The following is an 18,885-nucleotide window of genomic DNA, read 5'->3' as shown; positions in this document are numbered from 1 at the left end:
GTGGTACCACGGGGCAGCTAGGTGGCACAGTGGATAGAGCACCAGCCCTGAAGTCAGGAGTACCTGAGTTCAAATCCGGCCTCAGACACATAACACTTACTAGCTGTATGACCCTGGGCAAGTCACTTAACCCCAATTGCCTCACCAAAAAAAAAAAAAATAAAAAATAAAATAAACAAAAATAAAATGTGGTACCAAGAACTGAATATAATATTCCAAATGTAAACTGACTATACCAAGAGTACAATGGCCCCATAATCTCATTATGTTTATATTAATAAAAGTAAAAATCACCTTAGCTTTTGTGGTTTAGTCTTATCTTATAGCGCTTGTAGTTCATTAAAACTCCTAGATCTTTTTTCACATGAACTGTTGTCTAGTTTTGCCTCCCCACCATGTACTTATGCAATTCTTTTTTTTTTCTTAAACATGAGTGTAAGTATACAAGGAGACACTGTATACGCCCACAATCTTCTCCAGCAGATGGTCCTCTCTATCATCCCTACTACCTCACTAATCAATCATTTCCTCCCTACTGGCTGTTTCCTTGTTACTTACAAACATGCCCAATTCTCATTCCTCCTCCTCAAAAATTCCTCTCTTGATCTACCCATCCCTAATAATTATAATTCTATATTTCTCCTCTTTGTGGCTAAACTCCTTCAGAAGGCCATCTACAACTGAAGTCTCCACTTTCTTCTCACTCTTTTATCTCTTTGCAGTCTGATTTCCAACTGCATCATTCCACTAAAACACTTCACTCCAAAGGCATTAATGATTTCAATCCTCATCCTTTTTGACCTCTCTGCAGCTTTGACACTGTCAATCACCCTCATTTCCTGCATACTCTCTTCTCTCTAGGTTTTTGTAACACTGCTGCTTTCTTCTGGTTCTCGTCCTATCTTGATTGTTTCTTCTCTGAATCCTTTGCTGAACCTTCATCCAGATTGTGTCCAATAATTGTGGGTATCCTCCAAGGCTCTGTACTAGGCCCTCTCCTTTTTCTTTCTATACTGTATTTCATCTGATGATCTCATTAGCTTCCATGGTTTCAACTATCATCTCTACGCAGATGACTTTCATCACCTTCTTGTCCTTCCCCATAACCTCTGTCTTGGACCTTCAGCCTTGCATCTCCAACGGCCTATTAAATTTCTGAAACTCTACGTCCTATAGATATATTGAACTCAACTCATTGTCTTTCTACCTAAACCCTCCCCTCTTCCTAAATTCCCTATTACTGTTGATGGTACTATTATCTTCCCAGTCACTTGGGCTGTCAACCTAGGTGTCTTCAGTATCTCATTTTCTCTCACCACCTCCCCAGTTCCCCCGCTCTCCTCAATAAATTCTCAGGTCTTGTCAATTTCTACCTCTAAAGCATCTCTTGTATATGCCCTCTTCTCTCCCCTGATACTTTAATCACTCTGGTGCAGGCCTCATCACTTTGTGCCTGGACTGCTGTAATAGCCTGCTGGTTGCTATCCCTGCCTCATTTTTGCATATTCTAATCTATCTTCCACTCAGCTGTCCAATTAATCTCCCTAAAGCATAGGATTGACTATATCACCTTCCCACCCATTCAACAAACTTCAGTGGTTCCATGTTACCTCCCAGATCAAATATAAAATCCTCTGTTTGGCTTTTAAAGCCCTTTATAACCTGGCTTGTTCCTAACTTTCCAGTCTTCTTACACTTTATTCCTCTCCATACATTCTCTAATCCAGTAACCTTGGTCTCCTTACTGTTTCTTGTACAAGATACTTCCCCTCTCAAATGAGCATTTTCACTGGCTATCTCCCATACCTGGGATGCTCTCCCTCCTCAACCCTGCCTTTTGGCTTTCTTCAAGTCTCAGTTAAAGTCCTACCTTCCACAAAAAACCTTTCTCAGTCCTCCTTAATCTGAGGGTTCTTCCTTTGAGTCTACCCCCAATTTATCCTGTATATATCTTAGTTGTTTGAAAATTGTCTCTTCCATTAGATGGCGAACTCCTTGAGTATAGCACTTTATTTTATTTTATTGGTCCCTTTTTATATCTCTAGTGTTTAGAAAGTTCCTAGTTATGTTGTTGTTCAGTTGTGACCCCATTTGGGGTTTTCCTGGCAAAGATACTGGAGTGGTTTGACTTTTCCTTCTCTAGCTCATTTTACAGATGAAGAACTGAGACAAATAGGGTTAAGTGACTTGTCCAGAGCCACACAGCTAGTAAGTGTCCGAAGCCAGATTTGTAAGCAGGTTTTCCTGACTCCAGGTCCAGCGCTCTGTCCACTGTTTCATCTAGCTGCCCTGCCTAGCTATAGCAGGTGCTTAATAAATGGTAGTTGACTAGACACCTGTGTGAAAGAAGAGGCAGAAGAGAAATGCAGGGTAGGCAGGAGAGACTGGGCATGTGCAAATAATAATGGCAAGAACAAAAACTATTTGCATCCATTGGAAGCTAATTTGTAGAGGATAAGATTTTCTCCCTAAATTAATTATAAATAGTATTCTCTGTAAAATCAATTCCTGTAAATTATGACCTTTTTTTTTCAAGATCAGGCAGTAAACCAACTGTAGCACTTAATTAGAAAATTCTAGCAATTAGTCTGTTGCTCTAACTAACCTGACAAATAAAATACCACAAACAAGAGACAATCCATTTACTTGTAGTTGTTTCCATGCACACCTATTTCAACTGAATTAAACACACGTGGATGCAGACACCTGCAGACACATGCGAGTGTATACACACACATGCACACTCTTAGTTTCAATGTCTAGCAAAACAAATTTTCCCCTCAAGGCTTAATCCCAGAGAAAAGTAAGATCCACAGATGAATGTGTATGTATCTTGAAAGAGACTTTGTTTCATGAAAATACTTAGTCCCAACAACAAAAATGCTCATTTTTCTTTTTAAAATTTTATCTTTTGATATGACATTTATTCCCAAATACATTCATCTCCATTGAGACATCCTTTGTAACAAAGCTTTAAATTAAAGAGAAGAAAAAAATCAGTTCAGTAACAAATTGGCAATGCATGATGGTATATATGGTATTCCACATCCAAAGTTCCCCTCTCTTGCAAAGAAGGGGGAATAGTGGTGGTGGTACATGTTTGTTTTTTTTTCCCTAGGCCAAGTTTAGCCATATTTTAGATTTTAATACATTTTCTTTTTTCTTCTTTCCATTTATATTGCTATACATTGCATATATTGTTTTCCTGATTCTCTTTACATCACTCTGCATAAGTTAATTTAAGTTTTTTTAGTTACCTAATGCATAGTAAATTCTGTTAAAGCCTCTTATTTTCATTTCTTTCTGCATTTTTTCTTGTATGTAGCAATTTGTGGCGGGGGGAGAGTTTCTTGTTAATTCCACAAAGCTTATTTTATTGGCTTGCTTAACCCAATAAAATACTTAAGGTTATTAACTTTGTATTTTACTTCATTTTCTTTTTATTTTTTAAAAGCATGCTCTTCTTTTAAGTTAATAATTTTTCTCTGGGATTAATTTTTGCTCATACTTCTTTGATGCTATTCTATTTCCATAAATTCTTACAAAGTTCTGCCCCATCCTAAGTTCCTTGAATTTACTTAAATTGTTATTTTTCTCTTTTATTTATTTCTTCCCCTTTTAAAATTTTCTTTTTGACCCATTTAAATATGAGTTTCAAAGCCTTTCCTTTTTCTCCTCTTATTTTAACTACCATTCTTTTGCTATATCCTTTTCTAAGAAGTTTTCCTTTGCTTTACCTTCCTTATTTCTTTTCCCTTCTAATCTACCCTGAATTCTATTCTGTTGCATGTGCTACATACCTTTACTTATTCTTTTTTTTTTATTGTGTTTCTCATGTAGGTAGAGTTTCTGAAGTATCAAGTTTAACCTCCCTCTATTCCATTTGTAGAGCTTACCTCATATCCTCTCTATTTTTTGCTGTCTCACTCTTAGAAACATTAGTTCATGAAAGAAACAATGTGGCATGGTAAGAATCATTCTGTATCCTAAATTATAAGGCCTGGTTTTGACGCTTACCCTTGAAACGTGCACTCTACTCCTAAGGTCTGATTATCTTCTCTCTGGTTCTATATACTCCCTACTGTACTGGTTGCTCTTGGAGACTCATACATCTCTCTTAGCATGCCTATTTTCCCTCAGATGAAACTCATTATAAGCTTTTGGTTTCTTTCCCAATGATACAGTTTAGGGGCATACTTATCTTTCTTTCCCCTAGTCCAACTCATCCTCTTTATTGCTTTTATTTAATTGTTCTGTACCTTCCTACACCAGTTGAAAGATTAAAGAAATATTAATTTCTTCACTATGGACTTGGAGGGAGGAGGACTGCAACTCCCATTCCACCTTCCTAAAACATGTAATTTATACTTTTGCCTCCTCCATAAGGCATAAAATTTGTAGGATTTAGTCTATGGAGTCGCACTTTTTTACTTCCGAACTCCTGATTCCTTAGTCCTGTAGGTCCTTTTTGTTTGTTGATGAACAGTGTCTTTATTTTTTCACTCCTCTAATTTACCTTTCTCTTACTTCTCTTTGGAATATGTGTGCAATTGGAACATTCTGTTTACTTCTGGGTTTATTTTTACAGGAATATTTCAAAAGGCTTTTTTAAGTTAATGGTCCATTTTACATAGATGATTAGGGATCAGTTTTTCAGGATATATTATGGATTGCAGCATGCACTCTTTTCATTTTTAGGCTATCTTATTCCATTCTTCCTCTGATTTCTCATGACTATGGAGTGATATTGCGTTAATCAAATTTAGGTTCTTTCACATTTAAAGTTCTCCCGGTTGCTTAAATCCTCTTATGTTACTGGGATTGTCAAACTTAACCACTACATTTTTTAGTGTTTCAGCATGGAATTTTTCTTCTGTTGGATCTGTGGACCCAAAAGATCATTATTTTGCAGCTTCTATTTAAAAGTTCTGAACAACCTTGTGTTATTTTCTACAGTATATATAGGTTCTTTTATGTTCTTCTAGAGAAGAGCTATGACCCTTAGGTTAATTCTGCACATCAAGTCTTCAAGGTGAGTTGCTTTCGCTTATATGGAATTCATGGTGTTTTGTTTTGTTTTTTAAATGTTGCCCTTTGCTTTTCTTCTGCCAAATTTTTGTAGTATTTTTGTGGGCCAAATTTTATTTTCTTTCCCTGAATTTCAACTCATCATGTTTTCATTTTTTTCTGTCCTGCTGTTTGTTTTAAAAATTCTGCATTCAGAGCTATGATTTCCAATCAAATTTCCTTCCTAATATCTTGTTTTAAAAGAAATTCGCTTTCTCTTGTGACCTATTCTGGAACTTCTTCCTGTTGTTCCATGATCTCTGGAAAAACTACAGGATTCTCATTTTGACTGGGGAATTACGGTTCCCTTCCTTTCATAGTATACTTGTTTAAAGTGTTTTGGTCTCTTTTTCACATTTTTATTCATTCTCATTCTGTCCTTATGCGCCTTTCCATTGGCTTATCAGCTTATGATCAATTTACTTCAGCTTTCTCTACTGTGACCCTTTGGTATTTTTGCCTTCTTTTTGTGTTTCCAGGCACCAATCTCTGATTTTCTTCTTTACTCTTAGGTCTTCCCCCTTTTACCGCTTGCACAGATCCCTACTCTCCTTTAACCTGAGTGGAGGGAGGAGGTTTGCAGGGGCATGAGAAGGGGGCTGGATGCCTGACCAGAATAAACCCAGCTGCATTCCCAGTCCCCTTTTCCTCAGAAATGGAAGTTTTCCTCCCTCTAGTTCTTTCTGCCACAATACTGAGCTGTCCATATCTTCTTCTGACTTCTGTTGCTCTCTCTTTCCTTTGAGTGAATGGGGAGAATCAGTGCCTGCCTCCCCTTGTGGGGTAAAGGAGGAGCTCAGCTGAGTCACTGATGTGGAAAAACAAGGAAAGCACCCACAGTCAGACCCTGACGCAAACACATCCTAGAAGAGGGCATTAATAGGAACAAGCAGACTTTTTGCAAGTGAAAGTCCACAGTAAACCACGTCTCTACTATTATACAACTGACCAAAAGCTCTACAGAAGACAAGATTCCATTGTTTGTTGACTAAAAAACTTTTGCTTCAGTAAAGATGAAGCCTTGAAGGTTTTCTTCCAAAAGGTTCCTGGCAGGTATTTCAAAATTACAAGACTCAATGGAAGATATAACAGAAATAAGATTGTCTGATGATCTGATTATCAAGTAAGGCATAAAAATGGAAGCATGTTTGCCAAAGGTATTTACCAGTGTCATGTGGGAGTTCCAGTGAAGAGTCAAAGTTGAAAAGGGATTCTCTACAGATGAAGTCCTCCAGATACTTGTCTACAGATGATATTGTGCTAGTTAGAGCAAGCCCCAAAACACTGCACAGTCTCCTGGACAAGATCCATAACCACTGAGAAGAGTTTGTCCTAACAAGCCACTCAGGAAAAACCAAGAGGATAAAAAATGACTATCGTATAGACTATGCCATGCAGTTGGATGGACAACCTATAGAGCTTATCTATTTATCTTGGACAAACACTGTAAATGGAAAATGAGTTGTATTTAGAATTAAGAATACAGGTTAGACTGCCTAGAGAAAATTGAAGAACTCCATTAATGACTCCAAATTTCTCCCTGAGATGAAGGCCTCTCTTTTTGTTGTTTTAAAATAATTTTTACTGATATCTTTTGCTTTTATTCCAATTCTTTCCCTTATATCTACCAAAGAGCCATCTTTTATAATAAAAAGTAGGAAAAAAGTTCAGCAAAACAAATCAAAACATCAAAAAAGTCCGATATTATCTGCAGTATTCCACAACTACCTTTACAAAGAAGTGAGGGTAGAAGGTCTATTTTTTTAAAATACACCAATATTCTACTGTTATTACATGCCTGCAAGTCATATAACATTTCAGTCTCTGAAAAATTCACATTGATTATCATACAGAAAGTTAAAGATGGGCTCAAGATGAGTGTAAGCAAGTTGTAACACAACAAATAAGGAATGGCAAAGAACTGGAGAAAAGGATGCCATCAGAGTAATACATATTTTTAAAATGGGCTGCTCATATGGTGAAGGTGAAGGATAATTGTTGGAGAGCTTTCCAGTGGTATCTACATGATGTCAAAGGAAAATAAAGATCTTTTACATACTGGACGAATCCCCTGTGGTTAAATTATGGGAGGAAACAGACAGGAGTTACATAGAATTCAACCAATACTTCCCTGCTCTCTCTGCACCTTTAGAATGAGCATCCATACAGTTGATTAGAAAGGACACAGGATAAAAGTGTGCATGGGGCAGTACCAATCCACTAATACCACCAGAAAAAATAACTAAGAAGGTTTTTTTTTTAAATTGAGACAAGTTTTACTATGGGACCAAGGGTCTGAGAATTGTATATTGGTTTATTTTCTAGTCAACTGATAGGGGCTGGAGGAGAGAGGAGGCAACTTAAGTCAAATAGTTAAGCTAAAAATTCAACTTAATTTGGGTTCAGTATTTTATCTATTCATCTTAATATTAAACTGCTTTCAGTATAGAATAAGATAAATCTTCTATCTGAATATATACAAAAACAACTTCTTGGTTTCCTCATACTCTTTGATTCTATTATTAAATGTCTTTTTCTGCATAGGAACAGAGATTATGCTGACAAATTAACATCACCTTGCTTCCTAAGGCATTATATATGGCATCCCTTAGTAACCATCTTTTGGAGCCATATGCTACCTGTTTTTAGAGTACCCATTATTATACCAAAGAAGTTTGGCTGAAAGAGTATTATTGAAATGAGAGTTAGTCTTGAGTCCCAATCTTGTTGTTAACTAGTTATGTGACCTTAAGTAAGTCCCTGACCTCATGTTTTCTCATCAATAAAATGAGGAGACAAATAATAAGGTTCACAGTTTATTCTAGTTTAAAACAAACTCTACCTAAAGGGCTTTTAGCACAGATGGCTCCGAGAGATGCTGATATATCATCCAGTTTTTAAAAAATCCATTAAAAGTCTAATGTGTGCAAGGCTTCGTGCCAGATACGGGGGATATACAGATAGAGATGATAATCTCACTCCCAAGGAATTTATAATTTATTGGGGGGAGGGAGGGAAGAAAAGGGAAGTATATAAGGAAGAAATGAAGTGTAGAGGGCAAATGGAGACAAAATGACATAAGAAACTTAAGGAGGCTCAAAAGAGACACATTCTTCCATTATGTTAACAATAAACTACAAAAGTAGAAAGTGACATGTGCTATTAGTTACAAATGAGCAATTATTAGCAGGTTTTACTTAAATGTTCTGGATAATTTACTTTGTAAGGTTTGTTGGGAAGTGTCTATTGTTACAACAAAGTTTCAGCTCTTTAATACTTGCAAAATAGTCATGGAAATATATAGGGCGCTAGGGGGCACAATAAATAGAGTATAGAGCCTGGTGTCAGAAGACTCTTCCTGAGTTCAAATCTGACTTCAGACACTAGCTGCGTGACTCTGGGTAAGGCACTTAACCCTGTTTGCCTCAGTTTCCTCATCTGTAAAATGAGCTGGAGAAGGAAATGGCAAACCACTCCAGTATCTTTGCCATGAAAACCCCAAATGGGGTCACCAAGAGTCAGACATGACTGAAAGAACTCAATAACATACACACAAAAGACATGAGAAAGAAGAATGACTTTCAGCTGGAGGTGAGGAGTATCGTGGATTACAGAAGGCTTTGTTCAAGATATGGCACCTGATTTAGAGCTTCAGGAAAGGCGAAGAAGGTTTAAATAGAGTATCCAAGTACTATGGATAACATAAACAAAGGTAATAGAGCTGGGAAAAGATTTGTACAGATTTTCCCTGACCATAGAACCCTAGAACGTTCCTTTTCACACTAGGTTTTCTCAAGGTTCAGCTCAATTGCTATTCTATCCTCACTTCCTTGGTTACTGGGGGAAATCTCAATAAAATGAATTTGTATATAATTTATATTTACTTATCTGCATACCCATTCTTCACCTATGCAACATCTCCTGAACACATCTCTAGTGTTGGACCTTATCACCTCACTCCTGGACTATTGCAATAGCCTGCTGGTGGGTTTGCCTGTTTGAAGTCTCTACTCCAATCCATCCTCTATTCCACCACTAAAGTGATTTTCCTAAAATACAGGTCTAATCATCTCACACTCATACTCCAGTGGCTCCCTATTGCCTCCAGGATCAAATAAAAAAGGCTCACCTCCTACCTTTCCAATCTTTTTCTACCTTACTTCCTCACACATACTATGTGATACAGTGACATTGGCCTCCTGGTTGGTTGTTCCATGAACAAGTCAATCCATCTCTAAGCATTTGTCTTCCATGTTTGGAATATTCTCTCTCCTCTCCTCCAACTATTGACATCTTGCCTTCATTTAATCCCAACTCCAATCCCACCTGCTACAGGAAGCCTTCCCTAACTCCTCTTAATTCTAGTGCCTTTTTTATCCTATATATATAGCTTGATTTGTATCTATTTGTTTGCAGGTTGTGTCCTGTAAGTTTCTTGAGGGCAGACATTATCTTTTACCTCCTTTTGTATCCCTGCTTAGCACAATGCCCGGCACATAGTAGGTGCTTTATGAATGTTTACTGATTGATATAATGTTAGCTCCTTGAAGAAGGGACTGTTTCTTTTTTTTCTTTTCTGTCTGTCTCCAGTGCCTTGCAGTTCCTGCTACATAGCAATAGCCTAATAAATGCTGGTTGAATGAAATGGCAAAATAACCGGAGAAAGAGTAATTTTAATTTAGTCAGGACATAAATAAAGTATGTGAAGGGAAATAGTATGAACTAAGGCTATAGAGGGTAGATTGTGGAGAACCCTGAAAACCAGGACAAGGAGTTTATATTTTATTGGGAGTAGGCAATGGAGTGCCAGGAAAGAGCTGGGCCCAGAGCAGTGATGTGATTAGGGTTAAGTTTTCCACATTTGTTAGACTACATGATCTCTAAGGTTCTTTTAAGCTTCAATGTTCCGTGCTCTCACAGGAGGATTACTGTGTTAGTGGAATGAAAGGCAGATTGAATGAGGGCAAAGAGATTGGTAGGCAATAATTTAGGTGAGAACCAGAGCTGTTGCAGTGAGAGTGGAAAGTAGGGGACATATTAGAGAGAGACTGCCAACCCCGAAAGGACTTGCCAAATAGACGGGTGGAAAGGGAAATAGAATCAAAGTTGACTGTAAGGTCTTAAGCAGTGGCAATGTTATCTACAAAAATCAATGGGGGAAGAAAAGCATCATAAAAGCAAACTTTTGAGCCACCATATGTGAGGCACTATCAATCAATCAATACCTGATATCTGATTATTAATCATTTATTATATGCCAGACATTTGGCTAAGTACTGAGATAAAACCGAAGCAAAAGTATAAACACAGTCCTTGCCCTTAAGAAACATATACACTAATGGGGGAGACAATCTGTTAATGAATAGGTACACATACAATATGTACAGAGTAGAAAAGAGGTAATTTTAGAGGAGATGGCTTCAATGATAGCGGGGACTGGTAAGGCCTCCTGAAGAGGGTAGCATTTGAACTGAATTTTGAAAGAAGTCAGAGATGTCAAGAGGTGGAGGTGAAGAGGGAAAACATTCTAGGAATGGGGACAGCCGGGGAAAGTCATCATGTGCAAAAAACAGCAAGGAAGTGGTGTCACTGGACCATAGAGTGAATAGAGAGGAGTAAGATTGAAATAAATAGTAGGAAGGGGCCAGTTTATGAAGATCTTAGTGCCAAACCAAAGACTTAATTAATATTTGATCCTGGAAGTAGAAAGGGGCCATCAATGCTTAAGGAGTGACATGGTCAGACCTATGTGAAAATCCCTTTGGCAGATGCACGGTGGATGAACCAGAGTGGGAAGAGACATAAAGCAGATCAACCAGAAGGTTACTGCAATAGTCCAGTGTAGACTAGAGATCACACAGGAATGATATTACTAAGTTAGAAATGACAAGATTTAGCAATTGATTGTTTATGTAGAGTGAGAGTGAGGAGTAGAAGTGAACCCTGAAGTTGAGAATCTAGTAGAATGAGAGGGGAGAGTTTTGGGGAAAAGATAATAAGTTCTATTTTGGACATGTTGAGTTTTAGATGCCAATGATACATCCAGATTGAACATATAGGACCAGAGCTCAGATAAGAAACTATAGTAGGAAATACAGATCTGAAATAATCTCCATAGGGATAATTGAACCCATGGGAGCAGAGGAGATAACAGACAGTATAGAGCAAGAAAAGGGCCCAGGACAGGCTTGGCGGCACACTCGAAGTTAAGTGTGACCTGGATGAAGAGCCAGCAAAGTTTGAGGAGTACTCCAGGAGGAAGGAGAAGGAAGAACAAGCAATGTCAAGAAACCCCAGGGAAGCAATGCAAAGACTACTTTACAAAAAAAAATAAAAAAGGCAAAACAATGATTAAAAGTCACACATTTACTTGTGAGCTGATTCTTCAAGAGGAGAAAATAAACTCATGTTCTTACCAGCAATCTAAAAGAAGATCTTAAAAAGTGCTAACGATTAATAAAGGAAGCTAAATTGAAAACCAAAAGTTATTATACTAATTCATCAATCAACCAGCATTTATTAAGTCTCTATCTTAGCTAGGCACTGAGCTAAGTGCTGGGGATACAAATACAAAATAGAAGGAATGAATAAAAAACCATAGATTAAGTGCTTACTATATGTGAAGCACTGGAGTTACAAATCGAAAAAGCAGGTAATCTGTCCTCAAGGAGCTTACATTTTACTGTGCCATCACAACTGAAAACAAAATCAAAAAAGGTTCCAACCTAGGAAGAAAAAAATTGACCACCACAGAACAGTTTAAGCTGCATGTGATCTGACTAATTCAGTCAACTTGGCTCCCCAGTTTTATTTTCCTTAGAAGCTGGGTTCACTCTAGAGTCTGCATTAATTAGCTCCCTGACCCCACCCAGTCACCCCTTAGACTGGTATCATCTAGCTCTGTAAAGTATCCAGCTTAGGGGAAATTACACTATTAACACTGTATCCCAACTAAAAGTCCCAACTAGGATTATCATGATGAGGTCAGAGACTATAACTTAGACGTCTAAGTAACTTAACGTAAGATGATGAGTAGAGAAGAGTTCTCTTTGGGTCATAGGTACAAAATACAAATTAGGAGATCTAGATTATAAAAGCAACGCTACAACCAGTTAAAGGAAGCAAACTGCACAAAGCTTTACTGCACTGACTTCCGCTAACTTTAAAATGATAGCAATTTTCGAAATCCACTCTCTTCATAGATTTGTTTTACGTAAAAAAAATGCTTTTAATAGAATATTGAGGGGGAGGCACGTCCCCCTAGAACCTACAAGTTTTTAGCAGTAGAATCTGCTCCATAACATAGAAACTCATTTTGCCAGAAGGAGCCAAATGTCTAGGAATCTAGTTGATACACCTCTGGACGCCTTGTGTCACTGGCTGCTTAGAAAGGTTTGCTGATGTACCCACGCTGAAGAGCTGTTGAGTTTGACCTTGAATGTGGTTAAATGGAACCGGGGGGAAGTGTTTTCTTAAAGTTTATTCCGGGCTCCACCACGTTCGTCTCTTGGGAGCTGTCCTTTACCCAACTCCGTCCCCATCACGACTTAAAGCGAATACCCCTCCTTCCCGGCCGGCTCTGGATCCCCCCTCCGCGGTCCCTCCCGCTCCTCCGGCGTGGAGGATGTGTCGGTGTCCGCCGGGGAAGGAGATGGAGGCGGCCGCGGCAGGCAGATGAGACAGGGCAGGGGCAGCCAGAGCGCCGTCCGCCTTCTTTCCTCCCGAACCAGGCCGGGCGCCGGCGGCGCGCGGTGCCCCAAGCAGCTGCCCGGCGCTGGGCGAGCTCCGGGGGCCGCCGCCGCCTCCCCCACCCCCCACGCGGCCGGGAGCAGCAGCCGCAGCGCGTGCCCCGCGCTAGGCCTCACCCCCGCGCGCCGGCTCCAGAGAGAGGCGGGCGGCGGCGGCGGCGCTGCCCCGCTCTCGGCCTGCGCGCGCTCAGGCTCGCGACCCCCCTCCTTCCCGCCCGCCCGCCCGCCCGTCCCACACTCACTGAACATCCCAGGCGGCTCCGGCTCCTCCTGCCGCCGCAGCCACCCGGAACCCGCCGCCTCTGCCTCCCTCGCCTCTGCGACACGTTCCCACTCGGACTGCCGATTCAGCCCGGCCCGCGGCTCCCGGTCCCCGCAGCCGCCACTGCGGCTCGAGGCGACCGCTCCATGACTGACTGACACGGAGCGGGCCGGCGGGGCTGGGCCGCTCAGACCCTCTAACGCGCAATCCCCTCCACCAATAGGCGAGCGGCCTCGGCGATTGGCTGGAAATGCCTGGCGTGCGTGACTCCCCACCCCTCCTCAGCCGGCCGGCGGCGCCTAGGCGGAAGGAACGTAGGCGGAGGTCCTGGGAACCTACCCACGTGGTTAGCAACGTGGGAATCTGCGCTTCTGCCGCCGTGGAAGCGTGCTGAAACTGACCGCTCGGTGGGACTGGCAGTCAGCCCATCTTCCTTCTTCGTTCCTCTTCCGCGGGGACACCCCGTCTGGGTAAGTGTAGACCCCGTTAGGGTGAGGAGTCTGGAGGTGGTCGCTGTCCTTCCTAGGAACTCTCCTTCCTGACCCCGCCCCCTCCTCGCTTTGCGGGACTCGAATTAGTTATATCAATAAAGCATTAGTTGAATCCCAACTGTGCCCTTGGTACCTTAGTCTCTGTGCCTTTCGGTCCGCGGGCGTACTTTGTTGCATCTTAATTTCTACCGACTGTCCCTTTATCCCCGCTCTGTAATCTCCGTTACAGTCACTGGGGATGTCGCTGGGGACAATGACTTAAGCAACCAGTCAGCCTAACTGAATAATACTGGAAATTTTTGTTTTGTAAATTTGCAAAAAGTCGATTTAGGGTGCTTTGAATAACAGGTGTGAACAAAAGAAACAATTGCTTTTTCCAATGAATCTTTCCTTTCAGGAATGTGACGAATGTACTGTTTTCATAGAAGATGTGTACAGAAATTCATCACTTAATTTTCTTCTAATCTAAAAAAGAAATGTGAAAACAAAATTGAGTGTTTTGGTTTATGGGGGACTTTATGTCAGTTCATTCAACATTTATTTCGAACGAAAATAGGTCCAATCCTGAGGCTAGAGAAGAAGAGAAGTTGGCAAATGAGAGTAAATCTTGAAGCTCACCGAAGCAGAATGTTTATGTTTGTACATATAGTGTAGTGTAGTGAATTTTTGTCAGGATTTTCCTGTAGTTCACGGAGCTTTGTTAACAGAATTACAATATTTTTATATTTATGTTTGTTGATGATTTTAATCTACTTTTTCTAGACATTAACCTAGATAGGCTATTTCATGTAAACACAATTGATAACATTATCTCTTATTGTCTTTTTAATGCTTGTGAGGTTTGCTCTTAATATTTTTTCCCCTAACATTTCTTATTACAGAGAGAGTACTTGTCATAATGGCTGCTATTTATTCTGGTATATCCCTTAAATTGAAAAGTAGCAAAACTGCCTGGGAAGACAAACTGAAATTGGCTCACTTTGCATGGATTTCCCATCAGTGTTTTCTTCCAAATAAAGAACAAGTAAGTCTAAGCTTAGGTCTTTCACAAGATTTTTTTTTTAGTATTAGTATTATTATGAAAATAGTTTTGGTGTAGTAGACATACTTTGAGAGCCCCTTTTCTTGAGTAATGTTATGTACTTATGTTTTGATATTATAATATAACGTGTATGTTATACCTTAATTTTGAATTGTTGCAGATCAAAAACTTTGTCTGCAATATAGAGTTTTAGAATTGCCTGAAACGCTGAAAAGTTAAATGACTTGCCAGGAGTCACATTATCCATTAGAGAGAGAACTTGAACCCAGATCTTCCTGACTCAGCAACCAGTTTTCTTATCTACTTTGTCCTATTGACACTTATGTTAATTAAGATGTAGATAAACTGGATATAGAAGGCATTTCCTTAAGGTCACATAGAGAATATGATAATAGAATCTAGGTTACTTCTGTTCAGGAACTTTTTCTGCTCTTCATTGTACATCCTTAGTAATAGTAATGACAATAGCTTGTTTGTATAGTACTTAAAAGTTTACAAAATATTTAAATATATTTCATCCCCACTTTTATGCTCACAACAACCTTTTGAATAATCTTACTAGTTATTGTTGTGACTGTTGTAAAGATGTGGAAACTGAGGCACAGAGAAGTTGTGAGTTGCTATAGAAGATGGAATGGCATCAGACACTTAATTGCTATATGATCTTGGAAAGTGACTTAACTTCCCTGGGCCTAAGTTTCCTCATCTGTAAAATGGGGATAATGATAGCACCTGCCTCCCGGGGTTGTTGTTAAGATCAAAAGAGATAATACATGCAAAGTGCTTTGCAAACCTTAAAATACTATATAGATAAATACTGTGCATTAGGATAGAAAATTTTAATTTTTTTCCCAGTCTTCTGTATTTGAGTTGATTATTGATATAGAACAAGAGCATTTCTCTTTCTGGTTTTTATATATCTCATTTAGGAAGTTATGTCTATCATTAGGTTCGTAGGAAACACTGAAGGTCTTCAGGTTAAGAAGTTATACCATGTGTAACAACTTGGAAAGGTTGATCAAAAAATAGTTTTACCAAGAGGACAAAAATATTTATGATGATCAGCTATGTTTTTTGAAGTTTTAAGTTGCTTCAAGCCAGGGGCCATATCTTCTACTTACTAATAAAAATGATAGCATTAATATATAAATGATACTCCTTATCCACTATCATTTGGACACATATTGATTTATTTTATAGAAATGGTGATGGTTTTGCTATGAACTAACTATACTGTTTCTTCTGGTCCCCCTTGTGATCTCCTGGTACCCCTTGTAATTACAAAGGTCAAGAGCTAGCGCTAAGTGTGTGGTCCAAGGCTATGGAATAAAGCAGGACTTTGGTCCATTGGATTTGAAGACTTTGTGTTCTTTAAATACCACTAGTAAACTGATATATTTAGCCACAGATTAGATTCCCTCCAAGTTTTCATTGAGCATTTACTATTTGCCAGTATTCTGTTTCTGGAGCATCTATATTCTGGAGTAGCTGTTCTCAATCTTTTTGGTCTCAGGGCTTAAAAATTATTGAGGACCCCAAAGAACTCTTGTGTGTTATATCTGTCAGTGTTTACTGTTTTAGAAATTAAAAGTGATAAATTTTTATGAATTCATTTAAAATGACAATGATAAACCCATTACATGTTAATATAATTAACATTTTATACAAAAGAAGTCTTTTCTAAAACAAAAAAATAATATGAAGAGAGGCAATGTTTTACTGATTTTTGCAAATCCCTGTAATATCTGACATAATAAAAGCCAGCAAGATTCCTATATCTGCTTCTGCATCCAATCTGTTGCAGTGTTCCTTTATATGAAGAAAACCTGACCTCACACAGATATATAGTTGGAAAAGAAGGCATATAATAGACAAATAACATCTTAGTATTATTATCCAAATAGTTTTGATGTCATGGATGGACACCCTTTGAGATCCCTTGATCTTTTTTTTTTCTTTCTTTCTTTCTTTTTTTGTTTGTTTGTTTTTGGTGAGGCAACCGGGGTTAAGTGACTTGCCCAGGGTCCCACAGCTAGTGTTAAGTGTCTGAGACCAGATTTGAACTCAGGTCCTTCTGACTCCTGGGCAGGTGCTCACTGCACCACCTTGCTGCTGGAGAGATCCCCTGATCTTGAGTAATATTATATATATATGTCCTCAGTAGCCACCATATGATGATTACAATCTCTTATTCCTTTCCCTCAAGTAACATTGAAATAAAAGGACACACAGAGAACTGTACCCTATTCCAGCAATGATCTTCCACAGCACTTACCTCAATTCATCCTATTCCTAACATTTATAACCTCATTAGTAATGTTCCTACAGCTTTCTGTTAGCGATCAATAAATCTGATTTTGTAGGTGAAATTTGTTTTGTCTGAATCTGCTTTTCAACATGACAGTTCCCTGCAACTACTGTTGTGCATTTGAAATGAAATATAACTTAAAAGATGAAAAATGTAAGGACTTCAACGGTGTTTTTTCCCCTCAGCTTTCAATGAAGGAGAAAAAAGTTCAAAGGGATTTTTTTCTTTTGATTTTTACTATTTTAGAAAAATAAATTAAAGCATGTAATTATCTCTCAATGCTCTTATTGTCAAAGTTGAATTATGAAAGGTGGATTTTCTATAACAGATATTTGAGCTTAAATAGAAGTATTTTGGGGGTTTTTTTGTGAGGCAATTGGGGTTAAGTGACTTGCCCAGCATCACACAGCTAGTGAGTGTTGTGTTTCTAAGGTCAGATTTGAACTCAGGTCCTCCTGATTCCAAGGCCGGTGCTCTTTCTGCTGCACCGCCTAGCTGCCCCAAAAGTCTGTTTTAAAAAACCCCCATTTCTTAAATTTTTGTTATAAATACTACATGTCATTTTTTTCTAATGAAATGACATTCTTTTCACAATATTAACTCCCTTCAAATGTAGGTATTACTTGACTGGGCAAGACACAGTTTGGTTACATATTACAAGAAAAAACTTGAACTGAAGGAGGACATTGTTGAAAGACTTTGGATCTACTTGGATAACATCCTGCACAGCAGAAAATTACAGAATCTCATCAAGAATGGAAAGACAGTAAACCTTCATTTTTCACTAGCCAAGGTAACGCTTACTCATGGTATCCCACAAATGATTTCTGTTTTCCCTCACACCCAGTTGTTAGTATCTTACTTCTCAAAGTAGTATGAAATACGTTTCTGTTTGAAACTCAATCAGGAAGCCTTTATTAAGTATTTAAAATGTCAGACACTGTGCTAAGCTAAGCTCTGGGGTTATAAAGAAAGGGGAAAACAGCCCTTGCCCACAAGGAGTTTACATTTTAATGGGGCTGTAAAAGAAATAGATACATACAAGATACAGAGTAGATAGAAGATCAAAGATTAAGTTTGAGAGCAAGACCTACTGGATTGTGATCTTCATAGGCTGTTAAAATTGAAGGAAGTTTAGCCATCTAGTCACCTCCTTTTACAGAGAAGGAAACTGAAGTTCGTAGAGATGGAATGAGGTTGCCACTAGTGCACAGAATGCCAGGCGTGGAGTCAGGATAACTTGAGTTCAAATCCAGCCTCAGATACTTACTAGCTGTGTGACTCTGGGCAAGTCATATAACTGCTGCCTGCTTCAGTTTCCTCATCTGTAAAATGGGGATAATAATAACACCCACTTTCCAGGGTTGTTGTGAGAATAAACTGAGATAATTGTGAAACATTTTGCAAACCTTAAAGTACTAAAGGAAATGCTACTTGTTGTTAAGAAACTCAACTACTTAATGGAAAGCTGGGACTATAACCCATCTCTCTTGACTGCATATCCAGTACTTTGTCTGCACCACCATGCTTCCCTCCTTTTGACTCATTCAGCTTCAAGCTTGAATATTTCACTTCTTTCTACCTGTATAATGAGCGTGATACCTCTATACACTATTGCCAGACACACTGAGAATAGGTCTAAACCTTTTCAGATGATTAGAGATCCATTTAGGTCTCAGATGTATTCAGTCAGATCCTATTCCCCACCTACTCCTGTATACCACTAGTTTGTTTCATAAAGAACCAAATCCTTTCTGTTGTTGGGCTCTGCCGGAGATTGGACCACTATTTGCCAATAATTAGGGAAATCTGTAGATAGGTGGGCAGGGTACAGTAGAGGCTCAAGATGGAAGGAAAGTATATCAAATCCTAAGACTCAAGGAAAAGAGAAGTTGGCAAAGGCCTGATTGGTCTATTAATGTAGAGACAGTGGGGTGACACAGGGCCTGAGATGAATGAATGAATGA

The 18,885-nt window shown here is 39.1% G+C and overlaps 2 protein-coding genes across 2 annotated transcripts in view; one reads left to right on the top strand and one right to left on the bottom strand.

Moving 5' to 3' along the window:
- The window catches only part of LOC114049488 (TAF5-like RNA polymerase II p300/CBP-associated factor-associated factor 65 kDa subunit 5L), a 31,967-nt gene extending 18,808 nt beyond the window's left edge, over nt 1-13,159 (bottom strand). The window contains exon 1 of the mRNA XM_027870726.1: nt 13,058-13,159. The gene's annotated coding sequence lies outside the window, so the exon portion shown is untranslated. The remainder of the gene's footprint in view (nt 1-13,057) is intronic.
- A 251-nt stretch (nt 13,160-13,410) lies between these two features.
- Nucleotides 13,411-18,885, top strand: part of LOC114049788 (unhealthy ribosome biogenesis protein 2 homolog) — a 46,279-nt gene continuing 40,804 nt past the window's right edge. The window contains exons 1-3 of the mRNA XM_027871197.1: nt 13,411-13,547; nt 14,450-14,592; nt 17,535-17,711. Of these exons, the coding sequence (XP_027726998.1) occupies nt 14,467-14,592; nt 17,535-17,711 (303 nt within the window). The 5' untranslated portion in view covers nt 13,411-13,547; nt 14,450-14,466. The remainder of the gene's footprint in view (nt 13,548-14,449; nt 14,593-17,534; nt 17,712-18,885) is intronic.

The sequence above is a fragment of the Vombatus ursinus genome, unplaced genomic scaffold (genome assembly GCF_900497805.2).
Source record: "Vombatus ursinus unplaced genomic scaffold, bare-nosed wombat genome assembly UNPS02014798.1, whole genome shotgun sequence".
Classification (NCBI taxonomy): Eukaryota; Metazoa; Chordata; class Mammalia; order Diprotodontia; family Vombatidae; genus Vombatus; species Vombatus ursinus.
Note: the sequence above shows the minus strand (reverse complement) of the source record. Positions and strands in the feature narration are given on the sequence as shown.